Genomic DNA, 27863 nt, shown 5'->3' with positions numbered 1-27863 from the left:
GTAATGTTACTTAGGTTGTATGATATATTGCAATCTATGTGAAGTATAATGTTTGCTGTGTTAATACATATTGATTACTTTTATATGAATGTAAATTTGCCCATGTTACAAGTGATAATTCAGTAAAGGTGTTTGAAAAAAAAGCAAAAGACATACCCACCTAGGACACATATTCAGAGAGTTCAGTGATGTCTCTCTCTTCATATAGTCCTGAGAGATACATCACAAGTAATTCACACCAACATGAACTATGATGGAGTCATAACAGTACTTGTAGAGAGACTTGAGTACATGTGTGATCTGGTGAATCCTTGCACCAGACAAGCAGCTGACCTAGTGGAGCATCTGTATGTCTCACTATAGAGTCATCTATAACTAAAACATTTGGAATAGTTGTGAATTGCCTTAAGGGCTTATTTGGTGAGACACAGGTGCTAGTGTTTTTATGTGTATTGGGCGATTTGGGTCTTGTGTTTCGTGTTGCATGTTTGTGTTTTAGAGGTCTCTGGTGTTTAGGTTTCTGGAGAGTACCTTTGCATATGAAGGTTTATGTATTAGGTGCATATTATGAGTATGAGTCATGGTGAGTGAGCTGACAGCCTGTTTAGTGTTGCTGTTCTGGGCGCGAGAGAGCAGTGATTCCAGATTCTTAGTGTAGGAGCATCTCTCGCAAATTGTACTTCAGGGATTTAGGAGTAAGGGTTTGTCATTGTACATGAGGCAGTACTGACAGGAAAGCTCTGAAGGACTTTGTGCCCAAATTTGTCTTTTAGTCAGCTCAACTTGAGCTGGCTGACAATTTTGGCGCATGGAAGGTGCCCTGAAACTTTGGAAGCTGGCCAGCTGTTGTATCCTTGGCAGACTATAACCCATATAGCTAAGGCTACTGCAGCAGTGATCATTCAAACATCTACTGTTATGGTAAGTTTTACTTACACAATGGAACTTTATGTAAGAAAAAAATGGTGTTCTGGAATTATCATTAACATTTCCAAAGCAAATTTCTCAAAAAAATGTAAAATATGATACTCACTATTATGTGGCTGTGCTAATCATATTATCCATGTATCTCAGATGTTTCAGTTGAGTGTATTTTAGTGCATAATGATGAATACATTAATTTTAGAATTCCTGCTTCATGACTTTAACAATGAGTGAGAAAGTCACTGAAAAACCAATCAGTAAAAACAAAATGAAAACTCCAGCAAAGCTAGAACTTCCACTGAATTACCTGCCAAACCTCTTGTATCAGAGACACGTGGGATATATGCCAATGACCCTTATGAACATCAGGTGTTTCAGCTAATTAGCAATTCTGAATGCCCATGACTTGTTTTGTAGTTTTAATGGACAATGTCAGGCCAATAAAGCCAAACCCCACTAGCTGTGGATATGCATATTTTGGCCTTATTATGAAGTCATCAGCAGAGCACAAGCAGAGTGTTTGACTAAGCATCAGAAACACAGGGCTGTTATACCCAACTGATGTCCATTATCATTAGGGTCACTGCAAAAACATCCCAAACAACAAACTAAAACAATGAGTGAGAATGTCACTGAAAAGCCAATCAGTAAAAACTAAATGAAAACTCCAGAGAGCGAGAAATTTTACTAAGTGACTTCCCAAACCTCTTGTATCAGGGGCACATGGGATATATGCAAATGATCCTTATGTACATCAGATGTTTCAGCTAATTGGCAATTCTGAATGCCTATGACTTGTTTCGTCGTTTTAATGGACAATTTCAGGCCAATAAAGCCAAATCCCACTAGCTGTGGATATGCATATGTTGGCCTTGTTATGACCTCATGCTTCATGACTTTACAGAATATTGGAGCACAAACAGTACAGCAGTGAGGCATGGCTCTGAATAGGTCAAATTATACTTTTTGAGAGGCAGAGATTCTGGACAGGTATTTGTAGATGGTTAAGACCATGGCCTGTTAATGGGCTTCCTGCTATGGTCTAAGGCTTGATTATTTTATTCTCCCATGCGTAGTATGTGCCTAGAAGTAAGTTAGTTATCAAAATGGTTCTCTTGTGTTATATATGTAAAGGCATTTTAATTCGTTGACAAATGAATACAAGTAAATCCAAGATTTCAAAATAAGCCTTTTACCAATATCATGCTTAGACTACTACAGACTGCAGTGGAATATGGCTGTGTATTTTCCTTGTTTTTTGGCATTCTCTGTTAGTCAGTTACACTCTTAGTTATGCTAGTTGGGGTTTGCTTGTGAAATGTTGTGCCATGGTGGGATGGAGTAATCATAATATTCAGAGATCAGATACCATGTGTGAATGCCATGCATTTAGGGACAGTACTGTTTATACACTGTTCTATCATCAATTGTGAATTTCCATAGGTTACAAGAGTTAGAATCCATATGTGCTTTGGCATAGTATGGACTTTGGTGCAAGGTACAGTGCTAAGTCTTTCTGTTCCATCATTATCAGCTGACATTGCTTTTAATGGTGTACCCTGGTTTAGCTACACTGTGTTTCTACATATGGTAGAAATGTTAGTTTGTAGTTGAGAAGACTTATGCATATGCAACATTTCTACAATTAATGATACTTCTAAAGGTTGTGGCATAAGTGCACTTCATATTTTACTAATCCTGCAAGGCATTCTTTAAAAAATATTGACATATGGGACTAAGAAGAACAAATTTAAAATGACACTGACCTTATGGGTATTATCCATTACTACAATATGGTCTGAATGCAAAAATATGTCTGCCACTGTATTGCAATATATGAACTATACAAAATGTGCATATAAGAAGAATTACTTCAAAATGAAATTGCTTGTTGTTAGTCTTCTGCCACAGGCATGCAACATTCATAGAAAATGCCGGATGCAAGAACACCATATAATGTATCTCACCAACACTAAACAATATGCTACTAAGGCAGTATGCTTTTCTTGGAACTGTCTACCTGTGAAGATTTCATCACTTGATTACGCACTTCTCAACTTCATGAAAGCTGGGCAAAACCATAAATAATGGGGAAACAAAGGCCCTAAAAAAGGGACAATGTTTAAATATTGCTCTTACAAACTTAGAAAGTTGATGGAATAACATATTTTACATTGCCATGAATTTTCTGAAGGGTATGAAGCCTGAATCTCAAATGTCTGTCATTATTTTCTGACTTGAGTACTTAATGATTTGTCAGAAAAATACAATTTTATGAGAAAAAGACCAAAAATATGAGGCAAAAATCTGGACATGCTGCCAAAATCTGGATAGTTGAGAGGTATGCTTGTTTGTCATTAGAAGTGCATACTATGCCAGAACCAGGTGTTATCATTAACTAAATAAGGCTGGTTCAGAGTGAAGCTACTTGACACTAGTTGCACATGTCTGTGCACACCCATATCTTCCTCAGTATGAAAATGTTGTCATGTTTGTCACGAGCATTAATATAAAATATCAATAAGCATATGCAATAAAATATCCTTCATAGTTGTGGATTATTACCAAATATTTCTGTGCATGAAGATTTCTGGCATTGTTTAGTCAATGCTGAGCAATATTTAGCATGCAAAACAAATATCACACATGTTTTATTAGTAATCCTTAGGAATGAAAAAGATTTCAGGGCTCTGTGGCATTCCTGGGACTCACAACATATAAACATGTTGGCTCATGCAACTTGTCCATCTTTCAACATATGTTAGGGAAACAAATGAAACAGTAATCATCTGATTACTAATACTTTATAGTCAGTATGCTTTCAAGGCCCTTTGATATCCTTGAACTTAGGTTCATAGGTAAGGACTAGGCTAGCTGCCCATGTGGGCGATCTTAAGCGTAACCAATTTCCCTTCAAAGATGAGAATCAATTCCTGTACCTTTTGTCTGTGAGGTAACACCTTAATCATTATGCCAACCCCCACCACCTCAAAAAAAAAAAATCTACTAGCTTTATATTTATGCAGTTAATTCATCGGTAAATAGTTGTCTATTAGTCTGCATATTATTGTAAGTCTAGCCAATAACCAGGAGTGAGAGTCAAACTCTGTACTTTGCATCTGTGAGATAAATACCTTACCCATTATGCCAACTCCTCCCCACAACTTCCTTTGTTTGAACATTTAATTCCCTATATTTCAATACACTGCTGAACACGGTGTGACTGAGGTCTCACCTGTGTTCCTGCCCTGAAGCACAAACCAGTTTTGCAGAACTTCTGAGGTCAGCTGGATGTATTTCACTGTGGCCTCTCCAAACTCTTACCATGCTGTAGCTTTCATCTTATCAACTATTGTCATTGCAGCTTTCTTCACTTACTGGTATCTCTCAAATGACTCAACAGAACCCTTTACAAGGATCACCTAGAATGCCACCTTCTTCACCTTGACATCAGTCCTCACCATTGGTGTCTGCCTTCAGATATGTGGGTTGCTTTCCTGAAATTCTCTAACCACCTCCCACTATAACTCCTTACTGCTGCTTCATCAGTTGTTATCAAACATTGTCCATTTGGACTCATTTTCCCAGACCTTACTTGGAATTCAGTAAAAGTTTTCTTGGAAGAAGAAGTATAACATATCTTGTACAGAAACATTTGCTATACACTCATATAAAACCATCACTGCTTGATATTCTTCTAACCTAATGTCGCAGTATTCTTTACATGAGAGAATCCTCCGCCATGTGCGATCTTACTTCTGGACAGTATACAAGAGCTTTTAAGTACTGTTTTTACATGAGATGTCACATGAGTGGCTTAGGAGAATGTCGGACATAAAAGCGATGTCCGCATGTACAATCCTCAGAACTTCTCTGCTGCAGTCTGAACTCCATCTTCATTCATCAGATCTGTTCACCTTTGCTGCTGGTCTATTATTATTTTTTCTTTTTTCTCTAGCTACTGCTTTCTGTTGTGAGGGTTTCATGTCATCCAAGAAAGGCAAGTGCCAATGTTGAAGACAGATTCCACACAAGGATAGCCACAACCTGTGTTTCTTTTGTTTCGGGCCTATGCATGATCATACATCTTGCTATATTTGTCAGGCCTTTGTCCCTAAGGCCCTACATAGCCTTCTTTCATCCTTTAAGATTTATTTACAAAATCAGTGACTGAAGCAGTTAGCTAGGGACATTATGGAAAGTATGTCTGGAACTTCTGTTGAGCCTGTGTTGAAGAGGAAGGCCAAGAAGCTGGGGTCTGACTCTTCAGCTATGCCTTCTACCTCTGATGATTCTCTTGAGGTCGATGAAGACTTGGAGGTCCATCCGGATGTTGGCTTGGGTTCTTCAGCGGGTACCGCATTGGACTCCGTCAAGGACGACATCCCAATTGGATGGTCAGGGGGAACCAAGGCTCATTATTTTGGAAGGCCTTAGGGGTATCCCTCAGATAATAGTCAGGGAGGATATTCCAGCTAATACTGTTGAGTGCAGACCTACGTCGGGTCCCTCCACTTGTCCTCAGGCTGATGTCAGGTTAAAAAAGAAACAGAAAACCAATCACATTTCTACACCTATGACCCCACAATCAGATTGGGAAACTTTTTCTCAAGGCTTGCTTAATGCACTCATGGCTCTTAAGCCTCCTTCAGCTGATTGTGTTTCTCCTTTAAACTTCTTCCCCACTCAAGAGAATTAGGGTACTGGAATCATCTGAGGATGAGGGTTCTTCTGAGAATGAATCTTTAGCCTATTCCACTCAAATTCCATCCCCCCTTGAATGTGCTTCCCCTGAGGAAGAGTCAAATGGCACGGATTCACTGTTGGAAGAGATTACATTTGGGGAAACCTTAGCTAAAATGAGGGAATTATTTAACTGGAACTGCTCTCAGGTTTCTGATGTGCAGAAAAGATATTATGATCTTTTACAAATGGACCTCCCCTTCCCCTTCAGCTGTACCTCCAGTCTTACCAGCCTTTTTGGATGCTTTTTGTTCAGTATCTAAGGCCCCTGGCTCTCAGGCCCTGGCCCTAAAATGCCTGATCGGTTTTATAAAGTGCCAGAAGACTGTAGATTTCTGTACAGATGTCCTTCAGCAGATACTGTAGTGGTTTGCATTGCTTCTGACAAAACTTCCAGACTATTGCATCCACCAAGCTTCTCCTTTCTGATAAGGAGAGCAAGAGTATGGAAAGAATAAGGAAAAAAATACTTATCTTAGCTTTCCTTGCTTTAAATTATTAAACCCTTATGATCAAATGTGCTTTGGCTGTTCTTTCTCAAGCATGTCAAGCAGCTTCTCAACTCTAAGACTCTGATGTTAAAACTCAGCTGAGATCTCTTTAGGAGCTTCTTCTCGGTTAGCTCGTTACTCCATTAAATGCAGCTGTGATGCAGCAGAAGCATCTTCCAGGGCAGTTGCATCTGGCTTTGTTCTTAGGAGCTATTCATGTTTGATGCTTCAACCAATTCCACATGATATCAAAGCAAAATTAATGGATGCCACTTTAGACAACAGTGCTTTGTTTGGGACTGCAGCTGCAGATTTATTTAAATCTTTGCAGGAGAAAGGCAAGGAACTACAGGACTTAAAACATAGCTTTGTTTTGCCTATTCCCAAATTTCAGAGGAATTATCTCTCAAAGACTTCCTTTGTTAGGAAACAAACTCACCTTCTTACTTCCAAAAGCCAAAAAGGAGGCGGGAAAGCTCCTCAGTCTAAGCCCTCGCAGCCAGTTCAGGTAGTCTATGACTACCACACTCATCTCAGTCTTACTCCTCTTTCTCTATGCATTTCCCTGTCTCTTCCAGCTTGGGAAGCTGTTACTCAAGACTCATGGGTTCTTTCCATTATCAAACAAGGCTACTTCATGGTCTGGAAAACTCTTCCTCCATTCGTGGGTATTCCACCACCTCAAGACCAACTGCATCTATTTCCACAGGTGCTTCAGGAGTTGATACATCAGGGAACAAATCCAGAAGTTCCTGTGCCCCCAGGGGAAGAGGGTTTTACTCCAGGATGTTTCTCGTACAGAGAAAAGATGGCCCATGGAGACCCATTTTAGATCTTTCTCACCTCAATTCTTTTCTGAAAGTTCTACCTTCTGCATGCTGTCCTTACAAACCTTGTTTCCTCTTATTCTTTCTCAGGCTTACGTGGCCTGTCTGGACATCAAGGATGCTTATCTTTACATTCACATTCATCAGACAGTCACCAATGGAGTCCTCTTTGTGCTGGGTCCACTCCTCTTTACATCTATTTTTTAGAAGTCAAGGACAATGTCAAGGGCCTCTGGCTTACGACATTTGCAAAACATTGCAAACTAGGAATCATAGAAATCCCCCAAGATACTAACATCTTATAGAAAATCTAACACAATGCTAGGAATGCCAAAAATGCATAATAATACCTTATGGGAAGTCTGCCACCCAGGGAAACTACTTCACTGATAAAACACCCCTAAAAGTAAACATAATAGTAGTCAGGGATTTTGAGACTCATGTAGATATTAACTTGGCTTTTGACCAACATGTGTCTAAGGTTGTAAGAAAATCATACTGTGTCACTCAACTTATAAGTACAAGCATGGTGTCCATCTAATGGACCTTTTGCATATCTGCAGAATGAACAGCACCAGAACTATGAGACCTAAGCATTTAAAATTTGCTTGCGACTTAAAGAGGACATGTTGGTGGAACAGGTATGTGTCTCAGAGAATCCCCATTCTCTGGAATAGGCCTCCCATCCATGTGAGTGTTGCCCTTCCCTAACCCTTTTCAAGCATAACCTTGACCAGTGGATGGGAAATCGGAAAATCACCACTGGTCTGACACCCATATCTCTGATGGATGGAGGCAGCTGTTAAGTCATGCCCTATGTGACTTACACCCCTTAAATAAGCTAAGGTAGTATAACTCATAGGATACATTTGTGTTGCATGGCTAAGCTTATAAAGGCCCCATTTTGCATTACACTAGTATACACCTATGAACCCATAAACCTAAGAATTAAAATAAGTTCAGGTATTGAATTATCAGAAACAAGATTTTAAAAGTGGGTCATACAGAGATGTGGTGCAAGCCAATTGTTCCATGTTCCACAGTTATGAATGTGATTTTTTTTCATCCTGTTAAGCAATTCCGAGCTTTTATAAAGCTATCATAAAAAGATTGCAGGGCTACATGTAACACTGAAAATGATAACCCTGTGTTCATAACTGTGATCACCTCTAAATATTAGCATGTAGCATCCCATATCAGATTAATATAAACAGCAATGCCTCTCACTTAATATTTTGACATTATTTAATGGTGCTAGTTTTTTTATCATAAAAGTAGTTTCACATACTCCTGCTGTACAAAAATCCTGCATTTTCAAAATGTTTTGAAATAACATGTGGCTGCAGCATGTTTATTTGCTTCTGTTTGAAGACTTGATTGTTGTTTCTACTAGTTCTCTGTACACCACACAGACATGTATAATACCATAGCTGCACCAGAATTTTTAAGCTTATTTCTGTTTTCTTCTTTTAGTGCCGCATATGATGCTGTCCTTGACAGAAATGTTGCCATTAAGAAACTCAGCAGACCATTCCAAAACCAGACACATGCCAAACGAGCATACAGAGAACTTGTGCTCATGAAGTGTGTCAATCACAAAAATGTAAGTAGACTTTATTGTCACGCCCCATCATCTTGTTAAATGTTCTTGCCTTATTAATTACCTTTGGCAGATTATGTTTCAGCTAGGAAGCACCAGATATTTTTTTTTGTCTCAGAAATGTGTGTGTGTCCATTCCCTGGCTGCAAAACAGCAGACTGTAATGTAATATAAGGTTCTGCTGATAATTTTTTACTGCAGACAATGGCTATATCTGATATGCCTAGCTTAGGCTTTAACTATTCCTAGACGTAATAATGTATGTGTGTGACATGTCTAATGTTTTCATATGCCTTTCTAAAGGAGAATTTATCAAGTCCTGCTTCAACACAAACATTTTATGTTGAAGAAAAATATGTTTTTAGTGAAAGAGTCTGTGTCGTTTGAGCGTACCTCAGCTGGAAAATGCCTGTCTTTTTCTGAGCTGCTGCTGTGTAAGTATTAGCTGTACTACAGGATAAATGCAGGGATATATTTCATAACAATAAGGTGTTTTTCTTTCTCTGTATTTTCTGTGTGCCAGGGAATATTGATTGAGCCATACTAAGACTTGATTGTTTCTACTTTACCACATCGACTCTTAGCTATATGTGTATTTTATATGAACAACTATTTTAATTCCAGCCCCTGCAATCGTGAGTCCCAGAATAACAAAAAAAAAGAAAAAAGAAAAAAAAAAACAGTGAAATTAAAGGAGAACAGAGAACATCGAAAATTGCTTTTCTCCTTTAAGTTGATTTTTGCAAGGGAACAGCCCCCCTGCATCCCCGTTGTGGGATGGCTGCTGCATCCCCTACACCCTGGCTACTTATATATATTAACTCCAAAATTTCTATACCTCAGAGAAAATGGATTACTCCAAGATACAGTGATCTCTGACTTAGTATATTCAAGTTCTACTTTTATGCATGTGTGTGTGTGTGTGTGTGTGTGTGTGTGTGTGTGTATGTGCGCGCGCGTGCGTGCGTGCGTGTGTGTGTGTGTGTGTGTGTGTGTGTGTGTGTGTGTGTGTGTGTGTGTGAATAGATGCTTAGATGCATGCAGTAACAAAACTTGTTGCTATACACATTTTTCTGGGAATAAAAAAGTATGCATGCTTAATAAAGGCTGCTACCTTAAATTGTATGTTAATAAAGTTGCAGTCAGCTCAAAATATAGTTTCACTTACTTTTGCTTCAAAAGATATTTAACAAAAACTTAGCTTTATTCATCTTTAAAGGATTGAACTAAAACCCTGCATTCTTCAGCTTTAAAGTACATTTTAGTAAACTGGGAGTATACTTCTGATGATAAATGTTACAGGTTAGGCACCCTACTTTCTGTCTTTTGATTAACTTCTTTCCCACAAACAGATCTTTGTTTTCTTTGTGAGACATATATAATAACTCTGGGCTCTTCATTATTAAGAACAGCTTACAGTCTGGCTTCTCAAGTAAAAAAAGCATCTTCGGCTTTCTTTGGTAAGCTGCATTCACAATCTGTTGCACTCTCAGACACTTTGTCTTTCTGTAGGAGAGCACAATCTGCAACATTTAACATGAGTTTTACACTGCTTTCCAGGCATACCTCAATAATTAAACCAATGTGAGTCAGTATTGTGTACTGGCAAGGTGGAGTTCTAAAAAACATTTCTGAAGTATATACCCTCTGTCACAAGACCACCCCCCCAATCTTTTGGTACTGGTGTTACATATCCCATACTAGTGCAGGCTTAGAGAGGCAAGCAACCGCAGAACCACTGGACCTCGGAGAAAGCATTCCAGTGACAAAGACTAGCCAGTTGTTCCCCTGAGAAGAGGAAGGACTGCAGAATGATGAATCAGTTAGTGACCCAAGCATTTTTGTAACAAGTTCCATTACCATACAGCCACCAAAGCTAGTGAGGCATGACATTAGCCTACTGGAACTTCTGACCTAACTGACAGTACATCAAGGTGTTTAAAACCCACTTCATTGTCAAGCTGACCCTTTTTCAAATAGAGTGATTATGGTTTAGGGATCTCTGGATCCACTTCACATGACATTGGAATGTTGGAATTCTTAAACACTCTGGGAAAATAACCACTTCCAGCCGACATATTTGTTTGGACAGTAAACTTTTTCAATAACTCAAGTATTATCAGCCCCAAAGAAGCATGGAGTGCCACCTTTAAATTCAGAATAGCAGTTCTTTGTTTTTGCCTCCTCAGCCCGTTTAACTTTTAGCGGGTCCCTTGCTTAATTAAGTCAGTAAAGGGGCATGGAGGTGCAGAGAAAGCAGAAGTAATCTTGACAAAACTGATTTATCTAAGGAAGGTAATGGGCTGTGGACATTGTTTTCTATACGCTCCACTTTTGCAATATGGGAATTCTCCATTCTATGGCCATTTTTTCTTCCAGTGCACTCTGTCGTTCGACTAGATTATTATTTTAGGTCATCTTCATTAAATGGAGTCTAAGACTGATTATGTTTCCTTGTCGTTCCAGTGAATTATGACTTCATCGAGGTGCACTGCTGCTTAGTGGTCATTAGAACCTTCACGTGTTTCGGGCTGGTATCATCTGAGATTCTATGTGAAACAGTGGTGTGCCTATTCACTGAAAGATGATTGGGATGCCATGTAACTCAAATTGAAATATGTTGCACTAGACAGATTCATCAGGCATGGAAAATACGGCCTCTTCCTTTATCACTAATTGTGATTGCAAGTAGCTTTGTTTAAGTTAGGAGTTGTTTGCTAGTAAGCTTTACCTATCTTGTTATATCATATCCATCTGGGACATCAGATCTGAGTTAAAGTGAAAATTCTCATTCACTTTATGAAAATAGGTTTTAAACCTTGTTCATATGTTCATAGGTAAGTACTAGTATAGCTGTCCTTGCAGACCATTTTAAGCCTAGTCAATTTCCCTTTTGGTTCTTGAATTAACATATCTTATTTGGTGTTAATATTGTTCTTACCCATCACATTGTCAATAATTGCGTGTTACCCCTAGTAATAATATATGGGCTCATACCATAGATAATTTGAGAGGACCCATGAATGGCATAAAGTGTTTAGGAGCTGCCTCTTTCCATTAGTAGTTGTGTGATTTGGGCTTGGAACCAGAACAGTAGGACTGTTCTATTCGATGTTTTATGCCTTACTAACACCTAGTGCTTACATTGTTTGTATTTTTTAGGGTATGGCATCTCCTAAGGCTTCTAAAATTTTATGTAGCTTTGGATTAGCCTTTTCCCTTGTTCTATATTACTGTTATGCTTGATAACCTGAGTTCTCTTGGTTACTAGTTAGTAAACATTTTTGTTTCTTTTAAAACATTTACAAACCTCCTATTACTGTTAAATTGATATTGTCTGACCTTTGTATATCCACCACTCACAGGGGAGCCTGACAACTCAGATGTAAGCAGCACTTGTCTCTCTTTCTGCACTTTTAGTTTGTTTTGTAATACAGGTGTTCTGGGATATATTTTCTGTGGTTGTCATACATTATAGCTGACTTTACCCATTCCTCCTTGTTGACCTTATTTAGCTTATGCCACTTGCTAACAAACTTATTCAGTGCATTAGGGAACCTGTCCCTGACAATGAAAGTGTCATTGTGCTGCTGTACTTTGTAGTTCTTTGTTGTATGTTCCCAAACTGTGGACATGATTGCCAATATTAGACTGTATGCTGTTTCACACTGTGTTCCCCTGTGTTTTCCTGCTGCCAAATGTCTGTGGATTTTCTCTAATTACTGCACATAGGTTGTTTGTTTCATTATACCTCTTCTATAGACAGTCTGTTAACATTAAGTATTTTCAGGTAGTGTGGCAACTGCCTCATGTCTTTTGCTAGGCCTCCACTTGGGAGAGATGGCAATTATTTACATAGGTTTGAGGCTCAACTCTTCACTCCACCTATAGCTGGTCAGCAGGTGCATAACACCAAACCACCATGTTCAGAGGTGGCTAAACATTCTTGTCTAAGCCTCCTAAGTTAGGGATTTTAAAAAGGCCCTCAGGATCTCCTCACTGCCCCACGTTTGATTGCAGCCTTGTAAATGCCAAGGGGCTATGAGCAACTTTAGGTACCTAGCCTTTGTTTGATGCAGAGAGACACAGTTGATTTCTTTGCATATATTTCCAACAAAGTTACCATTACTGAGACTGATGCCTAAATAATTGGATTGACATTTGGTTAGCTAATGGGTGTCATTCTAGGAGGATACATTGTGTATCTGTCTAGGATCACATGATCAATAGACCCTCCTAGTTTAGTAAAGATGGACTGCATCTACCATCTCATGGTTTTTACATGCTGAAAAAAACCTTGTTTTCTTCATAATGCCTTTTTTTAGATAAAGTCAACATACACGGATACCTACTTAGGAAATTCTAATTTAAATGTCATCATCATAGCTTTGGTCAATGTTAGAAGCTTAAACAATAAAATAACTTGAGCCCTCCCTTATCCTTGAAGACATCCGCATTTGGGCAGTTAGCAAAACCTGGTTCCATAGTAGCTATAGCGCTTTCTCTACACCTGGGTACAGTTTCTATCATGCACTCCAGTCCAGATCCTTGGTGAGCTGTGGAGATGTGTCTGTATTTAGTAAAAACACTATTGTTATACTTAAAATTTCATGTGATATCAGCCTGGAACATGTGGAGGATCTAGTAACTGTAAGTAAAATCAGCTTACACATTACTGCCAGCTACAGGTCCCCTTTTGTCCCCCTTAAAACATGATAATTATCTAAGTTAGTTAGAAAACCTCTGTTAGACTGAATACTCTTATATTGGGAAACTTCAAGTAGTCCTCAATCAGCTGGCAAACCTATACAACTAACAGCTATGTCTAGAAAGTTCTTGATTTTTATAATGCAAATTTTATTGATTAAATTGTCCCCTATACCTTTTTATACCATGCCAAGTTCCTATTTCCTTACTTAAGTCTGATCACCTAGCAGCAAGGTTTAACCTTATAACAAGCATTGACTCCAGTAAATCCTACTGTATTAAAGGACTTCTTTGAAACCATCTGCTTAACACTCACCAACATTCATGATAAACTTAAAATGCTTATTTCTTCAGGCAACCCATTACCTGATGCTCTAACATACTTCAAAGAGGTCCACTCCCTTATGGACAAATGCATTGAAGAGACCATGTTCATCTGCCATAAAAACTAGTGGTAATTCAAAAGTAAACTTGTATGGTGGGATTTCCACATCAGTTAACTTTACAATAAAAAAGAAGATGTTAGCTATCTACACAATGTCACCACTTCACAACTGCAAAAGAGAGTTAAAGATGGTAAGCAAAACCTTCAAACATTCATAGGTTCATAGGTTGGTACTAGGCTATCAGCCCTAGGGCCTATACAAGCCTAGCCATAACAATTCCCTGGCTATTTCTTCCCACATTATTTACTTTCCTGGACCCCTGTCTAGCAGGGCGACTGATGTGATCCCTGGGGTGAATTTCCTTTCTCCCATCCAATCGTCAAGGCTCCTCTTGAAGAGGTCCAAAGAGGTACTCTGCTTGACATGTATGGGCAATCTATTCCAGAGTCTGGGGAGTCTCTGGGTCAGGAACCTATACCTCCAGCATGTTTTGTTTATTGTGATGACAAGGTTTAGATCCCTGGAGCATGTAGCTCTGAGGGATTGGGATTTCTTTAAGTGTAGCATGTCCAACAGCTCTGGGTTTGACATGGCCTTGTATGTTAAGCAGAGATCGCCTCTGAGTAGACGATATGCGACAGAGTATAGCTGGAGTTTTTTAAGGCGGTCAGCGTAGGGCATCTGCTTTAGGCCTGTGATTCTTTTAGTGAGGTATTTCTGAGGCCTTTCCAGTTGTTGCAGATGTCTTGAGAGGTACATACCAAATGGGGCGTTGTATTCTATAATGGGTCTAATGAGGGATGAGTACAGTGGGACAATGACCTCCTTTTTCTGGATGAAAAGCCCTTCGTGATGAGGTGTGCCACATAGAAGGATTTCCTGACTGTTGTGGCGATGTGGTTATCGAAGGTGAGACCACTGTCCACCTGTGTCCCTAAGTCTCTTATCACACTTTCTGTGTTTAGTGGACTGCCACCTATATGGTAATTCATGGATACATGTTTTTTCCCAAAGGGATAACAATACATTTCTTGGCATTGAGCTTGAGCCCATGGCTCTGGCACCAAGCATCTGTTTCTGTAAGGCCCTTTTGTAGAGTATCCACATCATTTGGGGATTCAATAATGGCTCCCAGTTTGCAGTCATCTGCAAACTTTGTTAGCCAGAGTCCCTTAGTGTTGACCTGTACTTCAGAGAAGTAGATGCCAAACAAGAGCGGCCCCAGGACTGAACCCTGAGGTACTCCACTTGTCACTTGTCTGGAGCTGGATTTGGAGTCGGCTACTTTTACAGTGTGGGTTCTATCAGTAAGCCATTTAGCAACCCATTGGGTGACATAGGGATTAATGCCCAACTTAGTAAGTTTATCTATGATTCCAGAGTGGGGGATGGTGTCAAAGGCCTTGGCAAGGTCTAGATAGGCTGTGTGGACCACCTTACCCTTGTCCATGGCTCTGGAGACTGATTCAAAGAAGTCAATCAGGTTCAGGAGACAAGATCGGCCCTTCACAAACCCAAACTGGGTGGGGTCCAGTGTTTGAAGGTTGCCAATGTCTTTGTTTATAAGTTCCATGATAATACGCTCCATGGCCTTGCAGATAAGGCTTGTCAGACTGATGGGACGGTAGTTTCCGGGATCCAAGGTGGATCCCCCTTGTGGATTGGGATAACTGTAGCTCTGCCACTCAGTGGGCACGAAACTTGAGGTGAGGCTATGATTAAACATGACACTTAGGTGAGGTGCCAGTTCATATTGTAGTTCATGTAGTACACAGCCCGGGATGTCATCTGGTCCCATGGATGCTGTATTCTTGGCTTTAGAGAGTGCGTTTTGTACCTGTGTGGCCGTTATTACTGGAATTTGGCAATCTTCCGGTATTGAGATGGGCCATTTATGGGGTGAGAGGAGGGTGAAGTTGGCACTGAATCGATCTGCCAGGATATTGGCAATATCCTTCGGATCAGTATATTTAATGCCATTCTGTTTTAGCTCAGAGCAGATCTGAGCATTGCCATTTAGATTCTTGACATAGTTATAGAATGCTTTGTGGTTGTCTTTGGAATCTTTGGCAATTTTATTTTCGTAACTAGCTTTGGAGGATTTTATGAGGCATCTCAGTTTCTTACTGAGGCTAGTAAGGGAGTTTTTTTGCATCCTGGGATTTTCCTCTTTTCTGCAAAAGTTTCTTCCTTTTGTTGTAAAGTTTGTTTATGGCAGGGGACCACCAGATTGGCTTCCTTTTTTTGGATGAGAGCATTTTGGTTCTATTTGGGATGGCACAATTCATGCATGAGTGGATGTGCTCATACAGTGCCTTAGTGTAGGATTCAGCAGTTGAACTTTCAGTTCCGTCTGCATGGGTGTCATGAAGTTTGTCACTTCTGACTTGAGTAGCATGAAGTTGGCTTTGGAGAAGTTTTTATGGTGGTTTCTTTACTGGGGGTGGGGTGGGATGTGGATGTTAAGGGTGATTAGCTTATGGTCAGACCTGACTAACGAGGGGGTGACCATAGGTATGGAGCATTGATTTCCCATGTTGGTAATGACCAGGTCTAGGATATTGGAGCCCCTGGTGGGACTATGGATTAGTTGATCCAGGGCGTTGGAATTTATGAATTCCAAGAACCATTGCGCAAAGGTGTTGGGACATGAGTAGTTTTCCCAGTTAATGGCAGGGTAGTTAAAATCACCCAGTATTAGGGTGTTTGGTTCTATCTTAATATTTTCCAGTATGTTTAGAAAGGTGTAGCAATGAGAGAGTACAAGACCAGTTATGAACTCAAGAGTTGTCACAAGTACTCACATAACCAGAAGATCTCCGGTTACATAAGGAAATTTAGAGGTAATATACAGCTATGTACCTAACTTATTTCCAATGGAGCATCCCACTCTGACCATGAAACCACTCCAGATACCCTTACGGATGAGTTTAGATCTAACCTCACACCCCTCTTATACACTCTCAGACTGCCTTCCCTCCAAATTACCATAGATTTGGTTCTGTTAGCCCTCTCGGAACCAAAACAGTACTAGATCCATGGGTAGCAATAAGACCGGAGGTGCTTGCTTAGAACCCCTTCTACATCTCTTCAGCTTATGTATCTCTTCCAGTGTATGACCGGGAAGTGTAAAGAATAGTCATAGTTGTGCCACAGTACAAGGGATGTCCCACCACTGACCCCATTAATCATATACTTACTAGCCTTACTAGTATTGTCTGTTAGGTTATGAAAGGCATAATTGCAGAGCTAATTACATAAGCAGTCTTCAAAATGTAACTCCAACCAATTTGGATTTGTAAAAACAGATGATCTGATGTTCTCAATTTTCATTCTATCCTAAACTTATGGGGGTTTCAGATCTCATTCCTCAGATCCGACCTGGCCATTACAGTAGCTTATGGAAACCAAAAATCTCTCAAGCTTCTCCCTCACCCATAATGCACCCTTCCTAAGTATATAAAAACAAAAACCACTGAGTAAACACGCAAAGCATTAAAAGTACAAAAAACACTTTGTTTATTACAAGATCAGAAGTTAAAAATGTTTGTCCCGCAAAGTGGCTTCTTCAGGCAAATCTGAATAGAACAAGTGCAACCACTATTTAAAACAATGTGGAATGTCACATGATATATGCTAGTCATGTGACACATTTAAATACAATGTGAAATGGTCACATGATGTATAAATCCTAGTCATGTGGCACATTTAAAATAAATAAAATAAAATTCCATAAAATCCAACATTTAATATTTGAGTATGCAAATAAATAAAAGATACTAAAATCAAAAGGTTGACATAATTATTTCATACTTTCATATGAATGTCATTAAGAAGTGTTTCAAAGACACATGCCCATTCAGACCTGGAGATATGCATTTTCAAGCGTAAAATCCAATAACATTTCTCATTATACTGAATTAGATGAATTTTATAGTTTTTTGGGTTTCTCTGTTTATCTTTCTAGTTTTAGCTTATATCCCTTACCTAGTAACTGCTTTCTTACTGATATTTATTTTTTCTTTTCGTATAAAAGTACCTCTGAATACTATCATTAGTATTCCTTCCCTTTACACCTAGTGTATTCCCCTACTACCATTGTTGGTATCCCCCCTTTATCTTCTTTTTCTCTTTTTAACTAAAAAGAAGAAAAAAAGATTTCTATTCCTAGTCTTTTTGATTAACTTGTTCTCTGCTCCTCAGTATGGCAGAAAAAAAGGGCCGTCTGGCTTCAAAAAGTCTGGAAAGTGTGGTAGAAAAATGCCTTACTCTGATTCACATACGTTGAGTGTTTATTGTTTGGGACCCCACCATCTCCACGAAGATTGCTCAATATGCCACGCGTTCAACCATGGGGCTCTGGCTGAATGCAAAAATAAATTGATTCTGAAGGGTCTTCTTCCATTAGCATTCAATGAGGCATTATCTGGAGCTTCCCCCTCCGATAAGTAAAAAAGGGCAAATCAATATCATCTAGCCCTTCCTCTTCTTCCTCAAAAATATCTGAAAAATCAAGAAGAGTCTTCTATCGGCTCCAAGTTCTCCATCAGATCTGTCAATTAAAAATCCAAAGCTTCCAGATCCTACAACCTCCTCGGATCCAAAAATATGGACAAGAAAACATATGGATCCATCCACTTCTTCACATCTGACTTCAGAAAACTCTAAACCAGGAGTGTCCAACCCGCGGCCCGCGGGCCGCATGCGGCCCTCAGAACTCTTCCATGCGGCCAGCGACCCTTAAATTTAATTGAAATTTAAATTTTTTTCCGTGTGTTTACACGTCCGCATACTTCTGCTGTTCTGTGCATGCGCCAACTTTCTTTTTTTCACGTTTTTTCATACCAGCATCTTTCCGCTGGTATGCGCATGCGCGAAAACACCGTTCGGTCATTTTTTTTTTAATTTGCGGTGAAGGAAGGAGTGAGATCGCGGTGAAGAAAGTGGATTTATTTTACTGACTACTACAACATCTATTCTACAGCAGTAAAAGGTAAGCTAAGCTATATTATAGTTGACTGAAGGATGCTTAATATTGGACCTAGACTGAGAATTTTGAAAATTAGACAGAGAAAAGGTGCTCTGTCTCCGAGTGGCAGCCATGTGTAATGTTCATAGAGAATTATGACAAAAACTGTTAATGCTTCATGAAGTGCCTGATGAGCTTGTGTTATGAGATGTGTAAATATACTGGCACTTGTGACTTGTTGCCACTGGCTTTTCTATAGGTGGTCAGCAGCAGGGCATTTAAATTATCTTTGATTTAACTTCTTGGATATTGAGTAAAGCAACAGAATTGTGCACCTGAAAACTTAGAGATCAGAATGATGGCTCCTGCACTGCCATATTTTCATACTTAAGTGGTGTTTTTTTCTAGGACTTTTTATGGTTCTGGCAGAAGACGTTCTGTCTGCCCCCATTGCTAGAAGATTTGTATTCTAAAAGACCATAAAAATCACAATTCTAAGATTCAGATCTGGGCTCAGCCTCAGCAGTAGGAGGCCATCACTTCAACAGAAGGCTGTCTTTCCTCATTTTTCTTAAGTGCATGTGTGAACCTACTTGTTAAGAAAGATATCCCAGCCATCCTCCAGCTTAGTACTTTATGTTGATGTATAGCCTCCTTGTTTTGGAGGTTCACTTCATTCTTTGCAGAGGGGCAGTAAAGCAAGTGGTATGTCGTAGCAGAACATTTACTTATCTTTATTTCTGTGTGCATCTCTAAGTCCTTACAGTAGTGCATTTTCATTTACAAGGTGGCATTATTTTGCATAGCTCTTCAGAGCAGTTCGTATAAAAAGATTACCTGTTCTGAACTCAGTGGAAATGCATCCATAAAAGATAGGGCAGTCTTCCCATCATCTCCCCTTTTGCTGCTCATTTATTTCTTTCAGATGCTAGTTGGAAGAGTATTGAAGAAAGTCTGACAAATTAACCTAAGCCACATAAAAAGGAAAATACAACTTAAATTGCAAATAAATTTGGCTAAGGAAGAAGAGAAAGTGGAATTGTTAACTGAGATGCTGTTTAAGATGCATTGACCTTCTTTCAGATCTCTCAGCGCTCAAGATGTCCTTCTGCAACTCGTTTGTCACTTTTTGGTATCTGTGCCACTTAATTTCAGTGCTGTCTGCTTTGAGTGGGCAGCATATCCTTTCCTACTTTTAGTGGTGGCGTCCATGTTGCTAATTTACATAAAAAGGAGAAAATGTTGATTGTCCTGTCGTCATCGTTCTTGTTTAATGTACATCAGGATGGCCTTGCTACTTCGGGATGGCATTGATGCTGCTTCATGGTCCTTAAAGACATCTTCATATCAAGAGCTTTCTTTTCTTCACCTGTTTTTTATTAAAGTGAGGGTTTTACCATTCTCCATATTATCACACTAATGTGCATTGTAGTGTGATGTTATCAGTTTTGTTGAATTTGTATATTTTTAAAGTATGCCAAGGTATTCTGGCTAGATTAGAAGATGACCAACAAGGTCACAGACATCCAAACCACTGTTCTACATCTACAAAAGCTGCTGAAGAGTAGCCTGAGTATACTTTGGGGAAAAAAGGGGAGTCCAAAAATTAGTGTATGCATGTAAGCTGCAAGTTTGAAACACATATTCAGAAGAACTGTCATGTGTAATATTTGGGAGTAATAGCTTTTTGTCAGAATGACTGATTGAAGGGAGATTTACTTATACTGAGGTTAGTGGAAGACCAATTTCAACAATTAATACGTAAGGTAGGAAGAGACGAGATAAAATGGTGATGTATAATTTACCCACAGAAAAGTCTTTGCCTTGGAAATTTGAAAATTAGAAGTGAAGTGGTAAAGATTTGGAAGGTTTTAATAAAAAATGTAAAATAAAAAAGGGGGGGGGGCTTGCTAGTACAATATACTTAGAAGAATGTTGTGATGGCTTTGTTACCTAGATGTAACTGTTTTTTTTTAATAATTAGAATGAGATATTGAATTTTAGGGCAAATATTATGCATTTATTAATTTATTTATCGTTCAAATTCACCTACAATACAGCCAGTGGGCCGACTTTGTATTAGTCTGCATATACCTGGTGTATTTTGCTCTTTAGGTTATGACGCTTTGTTTCTTTTTTTTTTTTTTTTTTTTTGTTCTTCAGTTTATGTGAGAGACCTTTTTTTTTTTTTTTTTTTTTTTTTGTCCTCACTTGCCATTTGCCCCCAGACCATTTCTGTTGACTCAATGCGGCCCTTGCAACTGAAAAGGTTGGACACCCCTGCTCTAAACCTTCACAGGATTAGACAGAAATTGATTTGACTTCAAGCCTACCTACTTTACCAAGGACCCAATACTCACCATCACTTGACCAAGTTCCATTAAGAGTGCCTTCTCCCTTTCTGGAAAGGCCAAAGTCACCTTCTCTGATGTCTACCCAATCTTCTAGGAGTTTGACCAAAGAAGACGTGGAGAGAGTGGTGATAAAAATTCTGCAGGCGCAGAGTATGCCAGGGGTTTCCTCAGCTCCTGCCCCTTTGGGTCAAGAGTTCCGTACATCGATTACCCCTCCTTTACCTCCTCCTCTGACTTTTTTTAAGCTACTGAGTTCTTGGATCTGAGCCTCCCAGGTCTGTCTGCTTCGGATCTGAAGATAACTCCATTATCAGATCTGTTGTTTGCTCTGAGTTCTTTGGTCAGTTGGAGCCAGAGACCTCTCAGAGCTGTAGCTGCCTAGTCAGCTCTGAGGTATTGGGATTAACTCTGAAGTTTTTGTAGCCATCCCTGCACCTAGGGGCTTTGGCTCGGGTTAGCTGGGCTCTGGCTTCTGCCTCAGGATGATTATCTTTGAAACAAGGAACGACTAGAATCCAGAGGCTCACCCCCTCAGATCTGGAGTCCTGTCCCTCTCAGTGGAGGTCAGTTTTTGAAGTTTTGGAGAGAGCCATGTTTCCCTCAGCAGCTGAGACTGCCCCTACCTCCTCGGATCTTCACCGCTTAACCTTGTCATCTCTGCACCTGTGATGTCTGAACCTTTTTCTCCACAGGGACAGTGAATACTGACACCCCAGGCTTCCTAGCAGGGCATTACTGATCCTGAGGACAAACAATTTTGGACAAAAGGTGTGCCTGTGGATGTCATGGTTGTGGCAGTGGCCATAAAGAAGGAACTAGCTGAGGAAAGCTCCTCTATCCATCACCCCAACAAGGAGTTTCAGGCAAGGGATAGGTTCAGGAAGCATACCGCTGCTTCAGCCACCTTCTTCTTATGGTCCCTGAACTACCTGGTACACTTCAGTAGGTTACAGAGGGATTTTATTAAAGAGCTTTCAGATAGCCTCTCAGGATCCATTTCCGAGGAAGTATGAGCCTCTGTTACTTCCCAGTTGGCTACCCTCAGTCTCTTTCCAACTCTTCCATGAGGCTTATTTCATATGTAGCCGAAGGAACAAGTAGAGCAGTGGGGTTCAGGGATTTCCATCAGGAGGCACACCTGGATACACTTGTGTGACTTTGTGGAACCTTTCAAGTCTACATTTGTCAATGCTTCCTTTGACGGCACATTTTTTTTCGGTCCTAAAGTAAGAGGCACATTGTCCAGGTGTGAGAAAGATGGGCAGTCTCTATCTGCAGTGGGTGTATGTTTCTCCACTCTGCAGAAATCCTTCTTTAGGAATCAGTGAAGCAGTGGAAAAATGTGGTTCAGAAAATCCCAAGTGTCTTTTCAAGACACACATGGAAGTGGTTTCCCCAGGGGCAGAGGGGAACTCCAGTGGTAGACACCGCCCTCGTGGCAGAGGAGGCCCACAAAACTAAGGGTCCAGAGAAACTTTCTTTGGCAGACCCTTCCAACACTCCTGAACGGAGGCCCAATTGCCCTCCTTTGGAGGCAATCAGGGATCGACTGTTGCTGGACTGGGCAGCCTGGCTGGAAATAACTTCAGATACCTGGGTGCAGAGGATCATTTCCATAGAATATATTTTACTCTTTTCCCTTCCTCCTCCCCAATGCAGGAAAAATCCCTGATGTTCCACCCAGTCAGAAGGAACAAGCAGCTATTCAGGTACAAAAGCTGCTAGAAAAATAAGTCATCCAAGAGGTCCCTCCAGACCTGAGAGGATCCGGAAGTTACTCAAGCTTCTTTTTAGTGCCAACGAAAACAGGGGACTGGAGACCAATCTTGGATCTCAGCAACTTGAACAAATCAGTTTGACGAAACAAGTTCCAGATGGTCGTGGTTCAGTCCATTCTTCCATTTCTGGAAAAGGATGACTGGATTTGCTCGATAGATGTTTAGGATGTGTGTTATCACATAAAGATGAACAAATGATCCAAAAGGTACTTACATTTCTGGCTGGGACCCAATTGTTATCTGTTCTGAGTACTTCCCTTTGGCCTCACCACAACCCCTTAGGTATTTACCAAGTGCATGGCAGTAATAGCAGCTCACTTGAGACTACATGGATTCCGAGTGTTTCTTTATCTAAATGACTGTCTAATTTCCACCCCAACCGGGCCTGAACTTTTGAAGACAAGAGAAGACATTCTCCAGACATGTTTACATCTAGGGATATCTGTAAACTATGAGAAATTCTATCTAGAACCCACTCAAAGTTTAAACTTTATAGGAGCAATTCTCGACACAAAAGAGACAATAGCCTCCCTCCCGCCCTTCAAGAGTGGAGACAATCAGATCTCAAGTCACAGAAATAATCTGCAGCAACAAGATCTCCACACAGCTGGTTCTTCAGACTCTAGGATCCATGGCAGCAGCAATAACACCAGTCTCGTTGGCCAGATTTCACATGAGAATTCTGCAGTGGCTGTTATCAGCACAATGGTCTTTCCTTCAACAACCAATGCCGACTCAAATAAACATCACCAGTATTTGTAAATGGTGAAGCCAAACAGATCAGATATTACAAGGCCACCCATTTGTTTCCGCAGCCCAAGGCAACAGTGACCACAGATGCTTCCCAGCTAGAGTGGGGGAGGGGGCATTTTCTGGACAAAACAGTCCAAGGCACTTGGTCCTCCACAGAGATCAACTTGCACGGCAATGTCCTAGAGATGAGTGCAGTGCTCTTAGCATTGCAGGCTTTTCAAGATGATGATCTCTTAAGAATGATTGCAGTTCAATCAGACAATATGTCAGTAGGTTGGTATATCAACAAACAAGGAGGAACTAGATCCTACCCCTTGTGTCGAGAAGCTTTCAGAGTGTGGCAATGGGACTCATCCAACTGCATTCTCATAGCAATGCATATTCCAGGGAAGTCCAGTGTGATAGCAGACAAATTGAGCAGGTGCATTCTTCTACCCCTGTGAATGGTTCCTCAATCAGAATGTGACGGAAAGGATATTCCATTAATGGGGTCAGCCTCGCTGGGATCTTTTCACCTCTCCCCTAAACAACAAGTGCAACAACTGCTTTGCCCTTATTCCCCTCAGCTCCAGATCTCCAGTCTCACCCAATGGGCATGATTCATCCAGATATACCCAATGTCAGGCTGACTGCCTGGCTTCTCCAATTCCATTAATAGCCAGACAACTTATGCTGTCCCCTCCAGTCTGACACATACTCCTGCCTTCTCATAAGCCATCTACATATAAACTATACTGCAGTAAATGGAAAAGATTAATTCACTAAGCTCTACAAAGTAACATTGATCACTTCTCTGCTCCTATTCATGATATTCTTAATTTTATAGCCCAACTTTTCAAAGAAGGGTCATCTTCTTCGACTGTCAAAGTTCAGTTGGCAGCAATATCCAATTTTTACACTGGTTTCCAAGGTTCTTCAGTTGCTTTACATAAACTCTGCAAGACTTTTCTGAGAGAAACTTTCCTTTTACAACCCCCTTATAAAGACTCTACTCTCTCTTGGGACCCAAATTTGGTGCTGCAGGCTATTATACACCTCCCTTTCAAACTAGCAGCTAAGTGCAATCTCAAATTGTATTCTTGTAAGATTATTTTCTTGGTAGCCATAACTTCTGCAAGAAGAATTTCAGAAATTCCAGCCTTGTCTTCCAATCCACCATATTTGATTTTTTACAAAGACAGAGTATCTCTCCATGCTAATCCATCCTTTTTACCAAAAGTGGTATCAGAGACAAATATCAATAGGTCCATCAGTTTACCAGTATTTTTTCCAAAATTTGAGAACAAAGGTGAATACTCGTTGCATTTATTTGATGTGCACAGACAATTGCATTTTTATCTTCATAAAACCAAAGATATCAGGAAATCTAATGAATTATGTGTTTCCTTCTCAGGTGTTAAATTGGGTAAACCAGTCACCAAAGTACCCTTGTCCAGATGCCTCACCTGTTGTATTTCTTTCATTTATGATCATTTGGGCATGAAATTACCAAAACCTTTATGAGCTCATTCTACTAGAACAATGGCAACATAATCTGTCTTCCAATCTAGAGTCTCTATGGATGACATTTGTGCAGCAGCAACTTGGGCTACTCCCCCATACCTTTGTTATTCATTACAAATTGGATCTGGTCTCCAGGGGTAGAGTATCATTCGGTTTAATGGTGCTGAGAAACATCCTTCCTTGAGTCCACCCAAGATCTAAGGTAGCTGGGGACTCTGTCGTATGAAAATTGACAACATCAGATAAAGAAGTTACGTACTCACCATAACATTCCATCTGTGTTGTCCATTTTCATTCTTCTTCAACTACTCACCCACCAGCCCCCTACCTTTGAACTCCTAGAAGAGTGAGTGTTCTTAGGTTGGCACTTACCTTGTAATGAACTCCAGATATAGTCTCGCCGGATTCTTCTGATATTTTCTTTTACTTCTATTAGGAAACAAAATCTGAGGTACTCAGAAGGGGTGCATTATGGGTAAGGGAGAAGCTTGAGAGTTTTTCAGTTACCGTGAGCTATTGCAATGGCTAAGTCAGATTCAAGGGATGGGATCCGAACTCCCCATAGGTTGAGGAAGAATGAAAATTGACAACACAGATGGAACGGTATGGTGAGTTTACAACTTCCTTTTATCTACTCAGCATGATCACTTTTTTTTGACAAGGTCACTGAAGGTCTGAAGAAGTCATTGATATTGACAAAAGTGCTTACTGTTTAATGTTGTGTCTTTTATACTTTATTAAACGTCAGTTGGGTTATTTTTGCCGTCTTTATTTCTTTATTTGTTTGGTTTAAGTACGGTTACTGTTGGATTTAGTTAAGGTCACTGAAGTGCTAAATGATGGTCTGTGTATTCATACCGATTACTCTGACCAGGCTAAGGCCTTTGACACAATTTTAAATGCATATATCATAAATATACTCCTCCTGGCTAAACATTAACCCATATGTTGTCTGCTGGATAGCAGATTGGCTCGCAGATAGAGTAATGTGACTAACAGTGATCAATATGGCTCCCACCCTAGAACTCCTTCTGCTTCTCTGAAGCAAAATCTAACCTTGAAGATGTTTGGCTCACTAAGTTTGCAGATGACTGCAGACTGAGTGCAGTTCTGAAATCCCCTTCTGATGCTCAATTTTTCCAACAGAGCCTGCATCAGACCAACACATGGTGTGACAGTCATGAGCTCAACCTGAATGCCAAAAAATGTAATATAGTTACCTTTGTCAAAGCCACCACTCCCTCCTCTTACCGCATCACTGGCACCTACCCTCCACCCAGAATAGATACAGTCGTCAAGAACTTAGGCTTGTATTTTGATAACCATCTTTGTATTTTTCATTAGATCATGGCTGCAGTAGCCTTAAGCTATATGGAATGTATCCTGCTAGGATCAGACCTGCCGGCCAGCACCTTCCACACACCCTGACCACTGCCCTGTATAAGGGTAGTAAGAAAAAAGTATTGGTTAGGGCACCAAAAAATCAGGGCATTCTGCCAAACAGTGCACTCCTCTATGGACTCTGGAGATCAACCGCTGACTGGCACTTCTTCAAGACTGGGCAGATATGCCCCCAATGGAGATTTCCTTCCACTACGTTTATATTTAAGGATTTGGTTTCTTATTAGTCAAAAGCTATTTTTGTTTTACCTCTGAGCTTTGTTGGTGGTTGTCATTAAAGTTTTACCTCAGATTGTGATACATTGACTTATGGATCCCTTTTGGGAATCACTTGTAAATATTTTTTTCTCAAGAATGTAGCTTCTTGGACCTCAGTTTTCTTGTTAGGGGTTTGGTCTGTTTGTTTTGGAAGATGTCATTAAAAACTGTAACCTCAGAATGATCTGTTGCTATCCATGTCATTATTTATCACGTTTGGGTCTTGGATCTGACCTCGGATCCGAGCCGGCAAAGTGAGCAACAGCTCATGAGCTTGAGCTCCTCCCCTCCCAGGACTCCTGTTACCCATAATCTTCAGATTGTGTTTGCCGCGATTAGTGAATGGATGTGTTCCCTGCTGCTCATGCTCATTAATTCAATTAAGTGCCTTTTTTTGGGGGTTCTTTTCTGTCTCTGTCTCTCTCTCTCTGTCTAGTTTAGTTTGCTAGTGTACAGTAGTTTTCTTAGTTTAATAGTAGTTTCTCCTCCTCCCCATTAGTTTATTCGCTGGCTATTAGGGTTTTCCCACCCTTTCCCTCCTTCTATTTCTCCTCTTTTACTGGTGTGTGTGTGTGTGTGTGTGTGTGTGTGTGTGTGTGTGTGTGTGTGTGTGTGTGTGTGTCTGTGTTGGAGGGTTATGTTCTTTATTTTTGGTCATGACTGACAAACCCTCAGGTTTCAGACGTTGCTCCTGTTGCGGACAGACGTTAGCTCATGCCAGCATGCATGACGAGTGTGTCTACTGTCTAGGAGACCCCCATTTAGAGATTCAATGTGATATTTGTGCAGGGTTCAATCCTAGGGCTCTCCTAGACCATAGAAATAAGTTGCTTCTTAAAGGGCTTGCCAAAGGGGGGTCCCTTGGTCTCGAGCTCCCTTTCCAAAGCCCCGACAGATCCCAAGAGGAAGCCTTCTTCCTCTTGGGACTTCCCTGCTAAATGACTCAGGCTCTCAGATCCATATGCCCTGGATCCGAGCCCAGCCTCTGGATCATCGGCTATGGGGTCCTCTGCTCTGAGAGCCTCATCTCTCCCAGACAGATTTGAATCCTCGGAGACTCAGATGTCCTCAGATCTGATCAGATCAAAATCCCCCTCAGCTCTGACAACCTCATCGGATCCGTCTGCAGGGATTCTTGCACGCATGGATTCAACCTGATCTTCAGATCC

General features: G+C 40.4%; 1 protein-coding gene across 6 annotated transcripts in view; it reads left to right on the top strand.

The window, feature by feature from the left end:
- The window catches only part of MAPK10 (mitogen-activated protein kinase 10), a 2349270-nt gene that overhangs the window by 1304900 nt on the left and 1016507 nt on the right, over window positions 1–27863 (top strand). For all 6 annotated transcript variants that reach the window (XM_044059145.1, XM_044059143.1, XM_044059144.1 and 3 more), the window contains exon 4: window positions 8459–8588. In XM_044059145.1, coding sequence (XP_043915080.1) covers window positions 8459–8588 — 130 coding nt within the window. The remainder of the gene's footprint in view (window positions 1–8458; window positions 8589–27863) is intronic.

This window comes from Protopterus annectens, chromosome 17.part0 (assembly GCF_019279795.1).
Source record: "Protopterus annectens isolate FY-2018-M chromosome 17.part0, PAN1.0, whole genome shotgun sequence".
Taxonomy (NCBI): Eukaryota; Metazoa; Chordata; order Ceratodontiformes; family Protopteridae; genus Protopterus; species Protopterus annectens.
This window is presented reverse-complemented; position numbering and strand designations above follow the sequence as displayed.